This window comes from Myxine glutinosa, chromosome 9 (assembly GCF_964187855.1).
Source record: "Myxine glutinosa chromosome 9, kmMyxGlut1.1, whole genome shotgun sequence".
Classification (NCBI taxonomy): domain Eukaryota; kingdom Metazoa; phylum Chordata; class Myxini; order Myxiniformes; family Myxinidae; genus Myxine; species Myxine glutinosa.
The window spans coordinates 67,792,467-67,811,054 of record NC_136269.1 but is presented as its reverse complement, the minus strand read 5'-3'; the positions used below and the strand labels follow the sequence as shown (position 1 = coordinate 67,811,054).

Here is an 18,588-nt window from a genome sequence, read left to right as displayed (position 1 = left end):
CTGTGAATGCTTGAAGATACAGCTCATTCGCTTGCACAAGCTTCAAAGCCTTTATCTTTCCTTGGCTAGCCAGAGCACTCACAGTGTCACACCCGCTCCATGCATGAAGCCCTGGCAATGCACTGCAAACTCCAGACCCCAATACCGCAGCCAACTTTCCAACGTCGATCATTCTGACTCGAACCTTTGTTCCTCGTCTGATGAAGAGCTGACTATCGATGGTTCTGCTGAGATGAAGACTGATGATCAGAACGTCGGTGTCATCTGCCACTAAGATGATCGTCTTGTAGTGGGTAGCGGCGTGCTTTGCGTGGAGAAACATACGCGTGTCTGCTTCCTCGTGGCTACATTCGAGTGCTTGCCTGTACAACTCGGGGCATTTTTCGTGGAGTTGCGTCATCTGTGCATAGTACACTGGTAGATATCTAGCATAGTTCACCTTGTTCATTGCGAAACACCAAGGGATCACTCTTCTGACACAAGCCAAGTGAAGCATCCAGTCGCCTTCTCTATCCGCACGAATCAACCCCAGCAGGGTCTCTACCATATCAATATACATCATCCAGAAGCGAGCCAGGTCTCCATGTTTGGTTCGCAGAAAATGTAGGTATTTCGCGAACATGTCAAAGCTCTGTACACATGAATCATCATCGAGAGCAGCAGCGAGAGTCTCGTGGCAAACATCCTCCTTGATGCTGCGAATTTTGAGGTCAGTGCTTCGAATCTGGGGTTCCTTGTCAGGATGATTGCTTTCTATCCACACCTGGAAGCCCTTCCAAATGATGCGCATTAGTGCCTCGTACATCAACTTGTGGAGTCGCACAGCACGGTTGTATTGCTTGCCTTCCAGAACCCTGTTGATGGAACCTTCAGCGATTACTCCTGACTCAACAGCTACATCCCGAAGGCCTGCATCTCCAAACATTTTCCCAATGTTCGACATGAAGTTACAGATGGTATGGAAGTTCCCCATCATGAGCACGATTCTTCCATATCGATCGACATCTTTCCATGCTATTTCGGTCGCCTTAGCAAATAGTGCCTGGTCTAGCACCACCGGTATACGCTCAAGCTGAAGTGATGACATGATGTTCAGAGCTTCTCTGAGGATTTCTTGCACTGTTGCCATATCTGTGGCAGGCGCGTTTATAGTCGGCAGGTAGCCAACTACATCTTCCGTCACCTGAACACGATCTCTAGTCATGATGTTGAAACCAGTCCACGAACTGATTGTCTGGTCGCATGGTTCCAGCATGCGAGTCATAATCCATACGTGATTTCGGCGCTGCGCAAGGGATGTTGCGCCTGCAAGAGTGTCAGAAAGATCTGCAGGCTTGATTGCAGGTGGGCCCTCTCGTTTCCCACCGCTGTATATTGGAACTAAATCGCTGGATGACGGGAAAGATCGCTTCTTATCTGCTTTGGATACTGCCGATGGAGGTTGGGGCGGCAAACACGACTGCGACTTTGGTTGGACGATGATACCGTTGACGCGATGCGATGTTCCGCCACCACTCAGCGATTCCTCTAGCCTGTCGATGTTATCGAATGCTAATACAGTCGGGACCGAAGGGTGCACATGTGACGGAAGTGGTACTGTATCTTTCTCCACACTTGCTAATTTGTCTATGCATAGCGCTGTCTCGATTTCTTCCAGAACTGTGTACGAACATCCGTGCCCGAGTCGATTCAATATTCTGATGACCTCTGTATTACCGGTGAGCGTTTTCATGACCCACGGAAGTAGGACATGCTTCGATGTTCTGATGGTACCCCGGTGTACAGCATTGATGATATCTTGAGCCATCGACCATACCAGTGTGTCGGCACGCGCAGAGCTACCCCCACTCCCGCAAATCAAAGTATGCAGAAATACACGAAGAGAATCTGGTATCTTCACGTAATCTGAAGTGAGTTCTGCTGGCTGAGGCGGCCAACGTTCATTGTAATGAGCATCTTTGATCTGGTGTCGCAGTGAAGTAGCTGCACGCACAATGTTACTTTCACCGTCCGTTCGTTCAAATGCTTTCACTTCTGCTTTCAGGTTTACGCACTCTGCAGCAATCTCTCGCTTTGTCAGATTATCGGGCATCAAGTATACACGGTGTTTCACATTGAAGAAGATGAGCGATTCTCCAAACTCTCTTTGTAATGTGCGCTGCAGATTCTTCTTGATGGAGTCACGAACATCAACTGAAAATGTATCTGAAGACAGGATATCTGTTGCAACATCAACTATTGGAACAATCCTCGGGTTTGAACAAGTCAGTGCGAATGAAATTGAATATACATCGTATCATTTCTTTTTTCTCGATATTATCTTCAATGTCAGTTTCTACTTGAGGTTTTTGGGGCCGTGTGTAGTTTCTATAGCAGGAGAAGTGGTAGTGAGCCTCAGCTGCAACCATATCTCATGTAGTCAATGCCAAAACTCTCTCATCATTGCGAGCTGTCGCAGCATCTCTTATTGTCTTATCTGCTCGAAGTTCAACAGCCAAGACAACTGTTTCACGGGTACGACTGCCTTTTATGAATTTTGAAGCAAGCTGGCAAAAAATGCATTTATCATCGTAGACCGTTGAAGTTGATTCTGTCTCTTCCCGTGATGATCGCCGTCGCACCGCATCGCCAGTATCAACTGAAGAACTTCTAGCTGCATTGGTCAAAGTAGCTAGGTGGTTTTTGTGAGTGAAGTCTGATCTACAAGCCCTATGGTATAATATTGGAATATTAGGAAGTTCAACTGCACCTTCTTGGACTAGCTTTAGAATTGGATAAAAGTTTCTAACTGCGGCTGCGTCACACAATGTCTTCCAAGAACTGTTGCCCGCTGCCTTGCTTAGTTCAGAGAGTGGCGACTTCTTGCTGCACAGGATGCACGTTCCGGACTCAGGTTCAATCTTCGCCCGTTTCGCCTCGACACCGGCCATCTCAGCTGAAAGAACAAAAAGACTGACGTTAGATTACTCCGATATCCGAAAAGCTCGCCAGCTTACATAGACATACTCATCCAAGTCAGTGAACATGTTAGATGGCGCCACAATACAACTCTATAATAGAGTTGTATTGTGGCGCCATCTAACATGTTCACTTTTAGTTCTTAAGACACCCACCCCCCCCCCCCCCCCCTCAGAAATTAATCAGGTCACCGCAACAAATCTCAGACTGAGATATAGAATATAGAATATAGATATAGAATAGACTGACGTCACTTTCGGCACTGGGTTCTGTGGGTTGATTATCGGCGGGAAATTCCAACTGACATAGTTTCGGTTTGTGGAAAGTGCATGCCTTTTCATATATTTTTTGTGTACACTCGTGGTGGATGATATGTTTTAGTTTTTGAGTTATTTTTATAGACAGATAAACGGTGTAGCACAATGCATAATTTGGAAAATCATACCAGTGTTGTTTCACTAAAAAAAGTACAAGTCTAATAATAAAATATTGAAAAATATATGATTTTTTTTCGATAATTGATTTTTATAATAATTAATCTAAAACAAAATGCTTCATATTATTTTTTATTTAGACGGTACACATCGGACGTATATTTAGTCGTCAACCGCACATCGATAGCTAGTATAGAAGTCCAGATACACGTGCAACAATGTACCCCACCAAATGGGCATTTTCGAGCTGGGTGGTTTCAAAGATGGCGTCCATCCGGGCACTAAGCTACCGTTCTCAGATGTCCATCACACCTTTTCTGACACTTGAGACATTGGTCTAATGGAAAATCATAATGAGAATTACTCCCCCCGCCGGAGCATTCACTTCAAAATATGGCCGGTTGGCTCAAGGACTAATATAAAGGTGGGCGCGATTCGGAAAATTTTAAGTCCGCTTACCGCTTATCCGCTCCGCCAGCCCGTGTAGTCCGATTCGCTTATCCGCTTCAGCGGCCGAAAATCTTAGTCCGCTTACCGCTTATCCGCTTCGATTTTTTAAAAGCGCTTCGACGTTTTTAAAGCGATTTTTGACGTTTCTAAAGGGAATTTAATGCTTTTTAAGCCTAAATAGCCATTTCTAACTACTACAAAGACAAACAAAGCTTTTAAGATCAAAAATATACATTTTTATTTAAATAAAATTTATTCAAAATGTATTGAAATAAAGTTTTCCACTCGACTCTACTCTACTCTACAGTTAATTTAAATATAATTTTAATATATGCAAGTTACATTAAAGAAAAATCAATTTGCCCGTCCTTTCTTTGACAAGAGAGTCTACTAGTCAACAGACTAGCACTAGCAGTCTGTTGACTAGTCCTCGTCTTCCTCCTCCACCTCGTGGGCCTTCTTGAGGATTTGGAGGTTGCCCTTCATGAAGACGAGGGCCTCGAAGTTCGGTGCAGCCAGGGCCGACCTCTTAGGCCTGAGGATGTCCGACCCGTAGCTGAACACGCGCTCGACCGAGGCAGAGCTCGGGAGCGGCGTGTTATGCCTGAGAAACAGAGTTACCCAAGCATCACGGAACTCGAGCGGGAAGAGATTGGGCGAGAGCTGTAACGTTTGGTTATTCAGACACAAACAAGTCAACAAGATGGCGGAGGCGGGCCAACGGACTGTCGTTTATTCGTCATGGTGTCGTGAACATGCCGTAAACCATGACGTGAACATAACGTCATGATGTAATGCGTTATGTTACAACCATGTCGTAAACCATGACGTGAACATAACGTTATGATATAATGCGTTATGTCGCAAGAGCCGAGTTGTTAGGGTTTCACTTATTATTCACTTAAATAAATATTCACAATTCTAGAGTAACGGCTCAGGCTAACAGCTGATTTGGCGAATCGCGATGCGCTTTAATTTTTCGGTAGTCCGCTTACGCTTATCCGCTTCGGTTTCCGGGGGTTGTTCCGATTCGCTTATCCGCTTCGAAAACGTTAGTCCGCTGCAGCGGATAAGCGGATAAGCGGACTTTCGAAGCGGACCGCCCACCTTTGCCAATCATACTAACTTAATCATAAGACTTTAAACAAACAAACAAAAAATACCTGTGTTGGGGGGGAATCTCCCCTCCGCCGACCCCATATACCTCCTAAAACCCAAATCTTTCTAATGCCTTGAACAAACGTTGGTCCATCACGGGTGGTGTAGGTTGTAGTCAAGTTCCATCGAAATTGTGTGTGTAGTTTCAGAGAAGAAAGCAAATATATATGTTGGCAGCTCAAACCTGGACCCACTTTGACCCCTGTAGACCCCCTCAGACTTCGATTTTCTTGGTGCGGTGAACAATCTTGGGTACATCATAGGTGATGAATTTTGTGGTAAAGATTCATCGAAATAGTGTGTGTAGTTTCAGAGGGAAAAGGAAATTCCTATTTTTGAGAGGGGGGGGGGGGCATCCCTGGATACACTTTGACCCCGGTAGACCCCCTTAGACGCTGATTTTTTAAAAATGCCCTGAACAAACTTCAGTCACAACACAACAAATAAAATTTGTGCAAAGTTTGGTTTGTGCAATTTGTGCAATCCCACCAGCGGTTTCGGAGAAGAAGTTTCAAGTGATTACGGACTGACGACGCATCATGGCATAAGCTCCCCTGAACTTCGTTCCAGGTAAGCTACAAATCTGCCTCTTTAGGGGTCTACGTGTGGGTTGCCCCCCAAAATCGATGTGTGCTTGCTTCTCAGAAACTACACACGCAATTCCGATGAAACTTAACTACAATATTCATCACCCGTGATGTACCAATGTTTGTTCACGGCATTTAAAAAACTGCCCCTTTGGGGATCTACGGGGGGTTTGCCCCCCCAAAATAGGTACTTGTTTTTTTCTCAGAACCAACACACACAGTTTTGATGAAGCCTCACCACAACCTTCACCATCCGTGGTGTACCAATGTTTGTTCAAGGCATTGGAAAAATTGGGGTCTTAGGAGGTATATGTGGTTGGGGATGGGGGGATTGCCCCCCAAAACAGGTATTTTTTTGTTTGTTTGTTTAAAATATTATGATTATGTTAGTATGATTCTGCATGCTGCCCTGTCTTCTATATAGCAAGCATTGAAATTGGTTTAAAATACCTTTAGTCATGCAGTATACTGTTTGTTCTACCAGGTGAGCTCCAGGGGTATTGCCCCTATGCTTTTATAATGCCGTGAACAAACTTGAGTTGCAACATACCAGATATTATAATTTGTGCCAAGTTTGGTCGCAATCCCATTAGCAGTTTTGGTGAGGAAGAAGAAGAAGCAAGTGTTTACGGAGTGACGGACGGACGACGCGCCATCCCATAAGCTCCCTGGAATTACTTTCCAGGTGAGCTAAAAAGAATGTAAGAAAGTTCCCATACCCATGAGATAACGACCTGATGCCGATAGTTCTTAATGACACTGACATCAGTATTGACACAGCTCGGGCTGTGAACCTGATGCCACTTGTTTGACCACATTTTTGCGTTATAGCGGAGTTAATGGAGCAAAATCCGAGATATTGCAACGCGAGCTTGAAGCTGCGCAAACGTGCTGATGGAAATGAATCATAAGCATACAGCTTTTAATCCCAGCTTTTGATGATGTAACCACAGCCTGTAACAAGGCTGGTAGGATAGCTTATAAGGTATGCACACTCACCTATGAGTTGTCTCGGCTGTGTTTGAACCTCGGCCAAGCTATAAATTATCATCCGGGTGTTTCGCAGGTTGGGCGACGAATCAATGTGCGTGCCATTTCTCAGATGGATGTTTAACTGGGTGTCATCAGGTCAGCTAGCATTAGTTGGTGGACATTCAGGTTTCCACGCTGTCTTTCCCATAGAGTAGGCGAGCATAGATTAGTACCATGCAGGCCAAATTCCAAATTCCTGCTCTAACCTACAGAGGACACTGCATCAGCAACACAGCTGCGTCCCAGCAACTCCCTGCAGCCAAGTGCTGCTTATGAAAGAAGAAGAAGCCTTTACCTCCCCTGTGCATCTAAACTTCACTCAACTGCCTTTTCTTAACAAACCAGGCCCTATGGTGATATGATGCAATTATGCCCTGATAAAACATCCCAGTTCACTCGATTGGAGAGGAGTGTGAGGCGAGATTGGAGAGGAGTGTGAGGCGCGATTGGAGAGGAGTGTGAGGCGCGATTGGAGAGGAGTGTGAGGTGCGATTGGAGAGGAGTGTGAGGCGCGATTGGAGAGGAGTGTGAGGCGCGATTGGAGATGAGTGTGAGGCACGATTGGAGAGGAGTGATTGGAGGGGAGTGTGAGGCACGATTGGAGAGGAGTGTGAGGTGTGATTGGAGAGGAGTGTGAGGCGCGATTGGAGAGGAGTGTGAGGCGCGATTGGAGAGGAGTGTGAGGCGCGATTGGAGAGGCGTGTGAGGGATTGGAGAGGTGAGGAGTGTGAGGGATTGGAGAGGTGAGGGATTGGAAAGGAGAGGAATGTGAGGGATTGGAGAGGAGAGGAGTGCTAGGTGGAGAGAGGAGAGTGTCAGGTGGAGACAGGAGAGTGTCAGGTGGAGAGGAGTGAGGGGTCACATATTATGTGAAATAAATAAATTGTGTTCATTACACCATTTCTGGATCTGATGACTTGCCAGTAACCATTTTGTAAAAATGAATGTGCAGCATCTAACTCAATATGTCGAAATGTCACACACATCCACGCCCGTGGGATTCCCACGGGTGACCCTGCTAGTTCAAAATATTGTCTTAAATGATTCACTTTGAGAAGATATTTCCCTGAGATTGGATGGTGAATTCCAAAAGAACATTGCTGCAATTTTTGTCGGCTGACTTATGGGGGCATCATTTTACATATCTTCAACTATTATGACTACTACAATAACTACTACTACTACTACTACTACTACTACTACTACTACTACTACTACTACTACTACTACAACTTTTTTCGTTTACATGATCGAGGCTCATGGATGAGCTGGAGCAGAATGGTACGGTAGGGAACAAAAAGGAAAGGAGGAAACACCAACAGCAAAGTAGAAGTGAAATCAAGGGGAGGGGAGAAGGACACATGGGGTGAACAAGCTACACACAAACTGTGTTTGACTGTCAATTGTGTTTGCCAGACTGACAGACAGACTGAAGCAATTCCTTTACCATATTGTGCGCATGCGGCTCGGGACATCATGCCGTAAATTTTCCAAACATTTAGAGCCTACGTACCGCTAAATTGCAGGTTTGTGTTCTGATTCATGTTCTGCAGTGAATATAAAATTCAATTGAAATTAAGTAGTTATTCAATCATATAAGTAGACTGATTGACTTTCAAAATTCCGTAATCTGGCCCAGAATGCAAGAAGCAGAACACAGAACCCCTAGAAGCAATGATCTTCGGAGCATGTGAACATCTATCATGCATGTGCGAAAAGGATTATTACCTAAAATGGATCACAAAACTTCTAACAGAGCCAATAATACTTGGAAATGAACCTGAGTGTCTGAGAAAGCGGGGGTGTGCCTCCGTACAACGAAGGAGCTGGAGGGAGACACTGTCCAGGAACACCCCGATTTACTTTTCCCCTTTTACATCTTTTCGCAAATACATCCTCATTTTATGAATACCACTACTTGATTTGCGCTGCCCCAACCCACACTTACGTCGCTGAGAACAACCCTCCTTTTTCGGATGCGTCACCTAAGCCTTTGCCTCCACCTACTCTGTAAATGAACTATTTTGCACGACGCATAAATAAATGTACTGTATGGTTAGGGTTATGATTAGGGTTAGGGTTAGGGTTAGGGGTTAGGGTTACTTGTTAGGGTTAGGATTAGGGTTAGGGTTGTTAGGGTTAGGGTTAGGGTTCGGGTAAAAGTGGCTAAGAGGCATCGTAAAAGTGTTACCTTACAAGGGATATTCGATGTTACTCATCGAATGGTTGCTGGTGAATATCAGTTGGTGTTTCCAGCTTGTTATTTTTACTTCCTCAACTCATCCACCAAGTTTTGTTACAATTTGTCCACAACCTTTTGAATGATCGTGCTATATAGGAGGGCCTTGCCGTTCGCGGTTTTTCCACTTTGCGGAATCTCTCTATCGCGATTAATTTCTTAATTTCTTGAGGCAAGTGGTTGATGCGCTCAAATAATCACAGTTGGCGAACCATTTCCACATTTATTCACCTAATTAACACAATTACCCCCTCTAACATTCCAACACCATCAACACCATCATCTCCATCAACTCATCTTTATCGTTGCCATCATAAATATCGCGATCACATTATTGGATCACGTTTAAAATTATTATTATGAAAGATAAGTTTCATGAGCTCGCTAACTCAAAAAAACTTTATTTTATGTTCTAAATACATAAAATAATGTGCTTAATAACTCTTTTGTTCATGAAAATAAAAAGCATAAAAACAATGCACAAACATGTTAATTCAGGGTACAGTTTGGCAATATGTTAAAGGTTATCGGGAAAAAAGTGTAGAAAACCTCAGGATGGATGGACAGTCGGACAGCAAATGTATAGTCCGCTCCGGTTAGGGGACTAATAACAGGTAATATATGGAAGATGGACTAAACAAATTTGGACCTGATTTTCCAGTGGGGTAAATGTAATCAGGTTAAATTCAGTGCTTCTAAAACTCAGTTTTTTCCCATCTCTCTCTCTTTCTCTCTCTCTCTAAAACTCCTCTCAACTCTCCAATGTCCTTTGAAAGCTCCACGATTACGCCATGCGATTCAATAAACCTACTAGGTATTACCCTAACTTCAAATTTATCCTGGAATCCACGCATTACGCAAATAGCTAATTTTGCCTTGAAGAAACTAGGAGTCCTGTTCAGATGTCGAAGATTCTTCACCTCTGAACAGTTGCTTCAACTATATAAAGGATTCATTCGTCCTTGTATAAAGTACAGCTCTCACATCTTGGGAGGTTCTAGCTCCACATACTTATTGGACAGAATTGAATACAAAGTAATCCGACTTGTCAACTCTCCCAATCTGACCTCACAACTCAACCTGCTAAAATTACGCCACAAATTTGGCTCTCTTTTTCTTTTCTACAGATATTAGTTCGGTTTCTGCTCCCAAGACCTTGCTGCCTGTATACCTCCGCTCCGCCATTAGCGAGACCACGGAATACTTGACAAGCCACTACTTCTCATGATTATTGTGGCCATTGGCAACGTAGGGGTGGGTTGTTGTAATATTTGTTTCTTCCCCTCCACTGCCAGAACTCTTTACCTTCTCCTCTTTCCAAACACTTATGACCTTCCCCTTTTTAAAAAGCAGATTTTTTACTTTCTCAAAAACTCTTAGACTATTCTCTCTTTCTTCACTTTTCTATCAATACAGCTCTTTTATTTAGGCCTGGCCTCGGCGAGGACTATACAGTATGTGCCTGGAGCCTTCAACATAAAAACCCCCTAAAAAAACAGGAAAATGGCTAAGAATTTGGAATTATTTAATTTTTTTGCGAAACATTTTGCTACAATTTTTTCAAGTCACAAAATAACACTCTGCAAAATTATTACAGACATGGATTGGTACCATACTTAGCTGGAGGAACTGCAGATGGAGTTCCTGGTTGTAACTCACATTGACCAAATATGTGACTTAAAAGTACTTCTTACACGCAGGTCTTCAATAATACCCAACAGTATCTACAGGGAATCGAAACATTTTGAAACTCTTCTCTGATCGATTGGTGCAGTGGTTCTCATACGGTGAGTCGTCGATGGCAAAACAGACGGATCGATGGCGAGAGAGACACGATGTAAGACGAGTCCCCGAATTGACATGTGTGTGAAAGGGAAATAAAAATGGCCCAGGTTCCAGCCTTTTTGTTAGGTATTCCTGGAGTCAGGGTTGGCACTAATGGACCCAGCCCAGTTTTCCCCACTTGGATTAAAAAAAAAACCCCACGTGAATAAACCCAGTATTTTCCCAGGAAATTACCATTCCTGTTTTTAGCTCACCTGGAACGAAGTTCAGGGGAGCTAATGCGATGGCGCGTCGTCAGTCCGTCTGTCCGTAAACACTTGAAACTTCTTCTCTGAAACCGCTGAAGGGGTTGCGACCAAATTTGGCACAAATTATATTTGTTGTGTTGTGACTAAAGTTTGTTCACGGAATTTAAAAAATCGGGGTATAAGGGGGTTTACCGGGGTCAAAGGGGATTCAGGTTTGACCCCCCAAAATAGGAATTTGCTTTTTCCTCTGAAACTACACACATGATTTCTATGAAACTTCACCACAACCTTCATCACCCACGATGTACCAAAGTTTATTCATGGCATTTAAAAAAAATCCAAGTTAAAAGGGGTATATGGGTGGTCAAAGTGGGTCCAGGTTTGACCCCCCCCCCCCCCCACCTCCCAAAATAGATATTTGCTTCCTTCTCTGAAACTACACATAGTATTTCAATGAAACTTGACCACAACCTTCATCACCTGTAATGTACCAAACTTTGTTCAGGGCATTTAAAAAATCGGGTCCTGAGGGGTCCACTTGGGGGTTGCCCCCCAAAATAGGTATTTGGTCTTTTCTCTGAAACTACGTACACAATTTCAATGAAACTTCACCACAACCTGATCAATCTATTTTTGTTCAAGGCATGAGAAAAATTTGGGTCTGATGAGGTATACAGGATGGGAGGGGGGCTGGGGTTGGGGTTGCCCCCCAAAATAGGTATTTTTTTGTTTGTTTGTTTAAAGTCTTATGATTACGTTAGTATGATTCCACATGCTGCACTGTCTTCGAGAAACCATTCAAATTGGTTTAAAATACCTTGAATCAGTGCAGTAAACTGTTTATTCTACGACGTGAGCGCCCCTATGTTTTCAAACCCTTGGGGGAATAACAAGGGGTCGCGGCAAACAAATACCAGGCCGGGTGCATCATCATGTGAAAATACGGCATCCTGTCGTTTTAAAAAGCACGATGCATCGTGGGCTCTTTCAATGAACGATCGATGGATACAAAATGGTATGGGATACAAAATTGAAGATATAAGTTAGTAACTCAGATGTCGGATCTGTATGTACGGTAGCTCGCCGTGATCGTATAGTGGTTAGTACTCTGCGTTGTGGCCGCACTGCAACCTCGGTTCGAATCCGAGTTACGGGATTGCGGATACAATGACACGGCACACGACAGTTTGGCGCGCTTCTTTGTTTTCAAACCAGAAAGTTGTGAAAAAAATTATTTGATGTTTTAAAAAATAATCATTCTGCAATATTGACCAATATTAAAAACATATTCTCCAATATTAAAATCATTTTCCAATACCATGTATTTTCTCCAACATTCTGTTGTGGTTGCGTCGAAAAATAAGAGCGGTGTAGCAGAGAAAAATGAATAGGCGGTATATTAGTACCGTTCCAATTTTTTTTTTCTCTTTCTTTGACCTTTTTGGAGAGTTTTACAAATGATGTAGTTAGTAGCACATAATTGTTTATTTTTTTTTTTTTTTTTTACACTGAATGCTGATACTTGATACTGATGGTGTTTCGTGAAATGTAAATAAAAAAACGCAATGGGAATGACGTGTGTCGAATAGTATTCAGGATCGAATGAGTGAGGAAGCAATTTGAAAGCTGTTTTGTCGTGGAGTTCGTGCGGTAGAAATGGAGGAGATTATCCGTGATTCCATCGCACCCGATGATCTAATGGTGAGGTGAAACCCTGAAACGGTCATTTAAAATTTAATCATACAGTGACTCGTTGTTGAAACGGCCCGATGAATACAAACTGTATTCCCGTTTATAATTATTATCACTATTTTGTGGGTTATACTCGCTTGCTTTATGATCTTACGTTATTAGCCTTGAGTCGAGTTTTTTAACTATAAATATCCACAAGCATGAGCAGAGGTTCATTCTAACATCCGCTTGCTCCGAGTTCAGAAGTTCGAGAAGAAGTTCAATGGCGAGATGGCTCGGGGTCCGGTTTCCCAGGAAACGCAGTTCGAGTACGCCTGGTGTCTTGTACGCAGCAAGTACGCTATGGACATCCGCCGCGGTGTGTTATTGCTGGAAGGTACGAATGAAGCTGTAACTCGTGATGCTCGCTCGGTCACATCCTCTGTTTCCTTTTCGGCACAATAAGTGTTTGGTGAAACAATAAACAATAAATGTTTGAAACAATAAACAACGAGAACGACACTCAGTAGAGAGCATACCTCCACCTGGTTGGCCATATCACTCAATGGTGAAGAATCACTTTTAAAATTCTCATATCCGAATCCATATTCAGATCTTCACCACAATTGAATCGATTCTTCCTTGTCAGACACCCAACCGGTCCACCAAGTTTCGGCCAAATTCATCCATAACTTTTTGGGATATCCTGCTTTGTATCATTTATGGCCTTGTCTCCCAATGGTGAAGAATCACTTAAAAAATTAAATAATTATCATATCCGAATCCGCATTCAGATCTTCACCAAAATCGAATCTATTTGTCCTTGTCAGACACCCAACCGGTCCACCAAGTTTCGTCCAAATCCATCCACAACGTTTTGAGATATCCTGCTACGTATCGTTTTTGGCCCTATCTCCCAATGGTTAAGAATCACTTTAAAAATTATATTAGCCAAATCCGGATCTTCACCAAAATCTAATAATTTCGCCCTTGTCACATACGCTACATCTATGCCAAATTTCGTCTGAATCCGTCCACAACTTTTTGAGATATCCTGCTACGTATCGTTTTTGGCCCTATCTCCCAATGGTTAAGAATCACTTGTAAAAATTATATTAGCCAAATCCGGATCTTCACCAAAATCGAATCATTTCGTCCTTGTCACATACGCTACATCTATGCCAAATTTCGTCTGAATCCGTCCACAACTTTTTGAGATATTTTGTTTACAGACAAATGGACAGGGGTGAAAACACAACCTCCATCCACCTTTGGTGGCAGAGGTAATAAATGTTTGCTGAGACGATAAACAATAAATGTTTTATAAATGAATAACAGCTTCTTCCTGGTTCTCCTTAGAGCTTCTTCCTGGTTCTCCAGAAGATGAGCGAAGAGATTATTTATTTTACATTGGGATTGGAAGCTACAGGCTCAAGGTTCGTTCACTGCCTGTTCTAAACTTGTGATCATGTGAGAGGGCATCGGGTGTTTTATTCATCTTAATTATCAGCCCGTAATGATTCTCGAGAAGATAAAACGCAACAAAATCACAGATGAGATTGCATTCGGGTAGGTCTGCTCATACTCCTATCAGAACATCTGGCTCATGGTTCAGCAGGAGCCCAGGTGCAAATACCGTATACATTACATGTTTGGGGAGGATGGGAGGGAGTGAGATTGAGATTGAACACCTCCCCATGGTTCAAATGCCTAAGGGCAACCTTACTTACCTAATCTTAAAGGCTTTCGCTCATACAGATAGGAGATAGACATAGCATTTGATCTGAGGAAAGAAAGAGGCAGTTCGGAGCATTTGTTAGACTCATCACTCGCCTCACACAACCATACGGGGATGCGTCGGGCCAAATATTGCGAGAGCCGGGAGGGTTTGGGGGAGGGTGAGGGTTTGATGTTGTGTAGGAAGCATGTGGTGTGAGAGTATATGGACCTGTGCGACACCCTCAGGGTTTCACCCTTAACTCGAAGGCTGCTTGCCTTCGGCCCCGGCATGACTCGTTCCTGCGCCACTACCCCAGCACAGTCGGATCCAGCATGACCCACACTCCGACAGGCAATCTCCCGAACAGACAGTCTGAGATTTATGTACTCGTGCATCGACCTATTTCCCCTGGTGCATCAATAAACAGCCGCGATCCGAGCCGGGTCTTGCCCTTTTATGTGTGCCACACCAGACGTGGCTTTGAGGGAGCAAACTTCATGCGAGGATCTTTTTCATTGGTGCGCGTCTGATGGGGGCGGGCACAGCGATGTGGCTGTGGAGAATCCCTGCGTCGTTATGCCTAACGTCCAAGGGAGCCCCCACCCCACCTCTTGCATGCCCAGCAACAAGGGCAAGCCACAGCTTCACCCCTCGCGTGCAAATGTCGAATGGCAGGGCATCCACCGGCGATTTGCAAACACTTGCCCACACAAGCATTCCTTGTACTTGGCGTGTTTGAGAAGCGTTGTCCCATGCGATGAATGTAAGATGCAGGGAAGGAAGAATGTGTGAAGGTAATTTGACCAGTCCAGAAGATTAATTGTTTCTAACGGTGAGGGACTTGTTCGCCCATACGGGTTTTGACGGAGGTTGGGGGAGCTTTGGAGTCAGGGTGAGTAGAGGATGGATGGACGAATGAACATAGGTAATTGTGAATGATAAACTAATGAGGGGGTCATAATTGTGAAGGAATAACCAAGTGAGGAGTATGAATGTACAAACAGACCGAAGAACAAAAATATACTGATCACGGGGTTGAAGGATTAACCGAAATGGATTAATGGTGGATTGAGGAGATTAAAATCCGCAAATGGGGAAACATCACACAAGGAAATACACAGAATAACCGCACAACACATTTCCTCTCCCAACCCACTGGACAATGGGCAAAGGTCTACCTACCACATAAATTAAAGAGATAACTGTCTGGGGATTCCTATCTGTACATGAATGCTCTCCCCCGGCGTACATTTCCAAAATCGTAACTATGTATCTATATTAATTTTATTCTCCTTAGGTGATTCTGTGAGTCTGTCTGTGAGTCTGTCCGGGGATGTGGCTATACCCGGTCTGGGAGGGGCTTCAAAAACAAATATCCACCATGTTGTTTACTCACATAGCTTTGAGGCCTCTTTTGTTAGGCCTGCGGTGTCTTGCTCTCTCTCACAGTTTTATTTAAACTCTAATTTGATATCTCATTTCATTTTTCACAGTCGCTAACATGGTTTTAGACTCGGTTGAAAAAAATGGTAAGGAAATTCATTTAAAGTTACCGTTTATAGAACGAAATGCAATTTCAAAGGCCTGTACCATAAAGGTCATTCATAGAGTCTCCCTCAACTCGAATTCACCATCACAGTCGCTAGGATGATTCAAGTCTGTTTCAGCAAAAGTTGAGAAAATCGGTGACATGTATTCCAACAGCCATTTTGAATGTGTTGACTGTCTGTGGTTGACTGAATGAGGGTGGGGAATGAGAATGGGGAATGAGAGAGGGGATGAGTGAGGGGAAGGAGAGAGGGGAAGGAGAGAGGGGAAGGAGAGGGGTGAACGTTCCCAGGACTTTGTTATTTATATTATTACTTAGTAAAAGTACAGCGAGTGAATACTGAAGTTCAGTATCGAACCGAAGTCGAATTATATATTTTCATATTCCTGGGGTGTATATACAGAGTTTGTTTTAAGCGAGTCAACTCTTTTCCAACCGTGGAATTAAACAATACAGTACTTCAGAAATGTACATAATAATGTAAACTAACTATGGAATACAATATTTATTAATAACGTTTGGTTTTAATCTATTTTTTCTTTGCAAAGCGAAAAGTTATCGATACATTCAAGTTTGAAAATGAAGAAGAGTCCTGGGCTCTGTAAGCCTACGATCAGCCTCTGTATGCTCTGTATGTCTGCATGATCGGATGTGCATTTTAAGACTCAATCAACACGTCTTTGATCATTAATTACTTTTTGAACAACTCAAGCAAAGGAAACGAGGTAATGCCTGTTTCCTTCATAGCGATTATACACCGCCCAAAGAAAATGCGTTTCGTAGCTACAGGTGTGTGTGTGTGTGTGTGTGTGTGTGTGTGACCCACTCCCCTGTGTGTGTGACCCACTCCCTGTGTGTGTGTGTGTGTGTGACCCACTCCTCCCTCCCCCCATGTGTGTGTGACCCTCCCCCCCCACCCCAGTGTGTGTGTGTGTGTGTGTGTGTGTGTGTGTGTGTGTGTGTGTGTGTGTGACCCACTCCCCCGTGTGTGTGTGTGAGCCACTCCCCCGCGTGTGTGTGACCCACTCCCCTGCGTGTGTGTGACCCACTCCCCCGCATGTGTGACCCACTCTCCCACGTGTGTGTGACCCACTCTCCCATATGTGTGTGTGACCCACTCTCCCATATGTGTGTGTGACCCACTCTCCCATATGTGTGTGTGACCCACTCTCCCATGTGTGTGTGTGACCCACTCTCCCGCGTGTGTGTGTGACCCACTCTCCCACGTGTGTGTGTGACCCACTCTCCCGTGTGTGTGTGTGTGACCCACTCTCCCGTGTGTGTGTGTGACCCACTCTCCCGTGTGTGTGTGTGACCCACTCTGCCGCGTGTGTGAGTGACCCACTCTCCCGCGTGTGAGTGACCCACTCTCCCGCGTGTGTGTGTGACCCACTCTCCCGTGTGTGTGTGACCCACTCTCCCGTGTGTGTGTGACCCACTCCCGCGTGTGTGTGACCCACTCCCGCGTGTGTGTGACCCACTCTCTCGCGTGTGTGTGTGACCCACTCTCTCGCGTGTGTGTGTGACCCACTCTCTCGCGTGTGTGTGTGACCCACTCTCTCACGTGTGTGTGTGTGACCCACTCTCCCGCGTGTGTGTGTGACCCACTCTCCCATGTGTGTGTGTGACCCACTCTCCCATGTGTGTGAGTGACCCACTCGCGTGGGCGTGTGACCCACTCTCCCGCGTGTGTGTGTGACCCACTCTTCCGTGTGTGTGTGACCCACTCCCGTGTGTGTGTGACCCACTCTCTCGTGTGTGTGTGACCCACTCTCTCGCGTGTGTGTGTGACCCACTCTCTCGCGTGTGTGTGTGACCCACTCTCCCACGTGTGTGTGTGTGACCCACTCTCCCGCGTGTGTGTGTGACCCACTCTCCCGCATGTGTGTGTGACCCACTCTCCCACGTGTGTGTGTGACTCACTCCCCCACGTGTGTGTGTGACCCACTCCCCTGCGTGTGTGTGTGTGTGTGTGTGACCCACTCCCCGCGTGTGTGTGTGTGACCCACTCCCCCGCGTGTGTGTGTGTGACCCACTCCCCCGCGTGTGTGTGTGTGCCCCCCCCCCCCCCCCCGTGTGTGTGTGTGTGTGTGTGTGTGTGATCCACTCCCCTGTGGGTGATCCACTCCCCGGTGCAGTGTGCGTGATATGGAAGGAATGGGAGGTGGGGGGTGGGGGGGGGAGGGGATGAGGAGATGAGGATTTGAGTGCTTGAAGTCACAAATGACACATTTCAAACTGTATTTCCCATGTTCACGCACATGCATTCACATGTTATCAGAAGTAAATACATTGTGTAGATTACATTATTTGTAGATCTGATAAATTTGCAGTAACCAGTTTGTAAAACTAAATGTGCAACATCTAAATGAAGACGTCCATGCCCGTGAGATTCCCACGGGTGACCCCACGAGTAATATATATATTCTACTATATTAGAGAGCTGTTGGTCTGTGTGTGTGTGTTTGTGGGTCTGTCTGTCACTATTTTTCTCAGAGATAGCTGAACGGATCTTCGTAAAACTTTCAGAGGTTCATCAGTGAGTGCCTGGGAGAGTTTTACGCAAAAAAAAAAAAAAAAAATCTGAAAAAGGTTCGTTTTTTGGGATTTAGAAAAAAAAATGAAAGAAAATCGCTCAATAGTGCCTAAGCCTTTTTAAAATTAATGCCAGTTATATACAAGTACACATTCGCATGAATAAATACAAAACAATCACCAGACATTTGAACACAAATAAATCAAACAATTCTGGAAGTG

General features: G+C 44.5%; 1 protein-coding gene and 1 long non-coding RNA gene across 2 annotated transcripts in view; one reads left to right on the top strand and one right to left on the bottom strand.

Annotated features, from left to right (window-relative positions):
* Positions 1 to 18,588, bottom strand: part of LOC144893557 (uncharacterized) — a 71,309-nt gene that overhangs the window by 32,651 nt on the left and 20,070 nt on the right. The gene's annotated exons all lie outside the window — the stretch shown is intronic.
* The window catches only part of LOC137435344 (mitochondrial fission 1 protein), a 13,332-nt gene continuing 7,140 nt past the window's right edge, over positions 12,397 to 18,588 (top strand). The window contains exons 1-3 of the mRNA XM_068129044.2: positions 12,397 to 12,592; positions 12,827 to 12,959; positions 13,922 to 13,998. Coding sequence (XP_067985145.1) covers positions 12,548 to 12,592; positions 12,827 to 12,959; positions 13,922 to 13,998 — 255 coding nt within the window. The 5' untranslated portion in view covers positions 12,397 to 12,547. The remainder of the gene's footprint in view (positions 12,593 to 12,826; positions 12,960 to 13,921; positions 13,999 to 18,588) is intronic.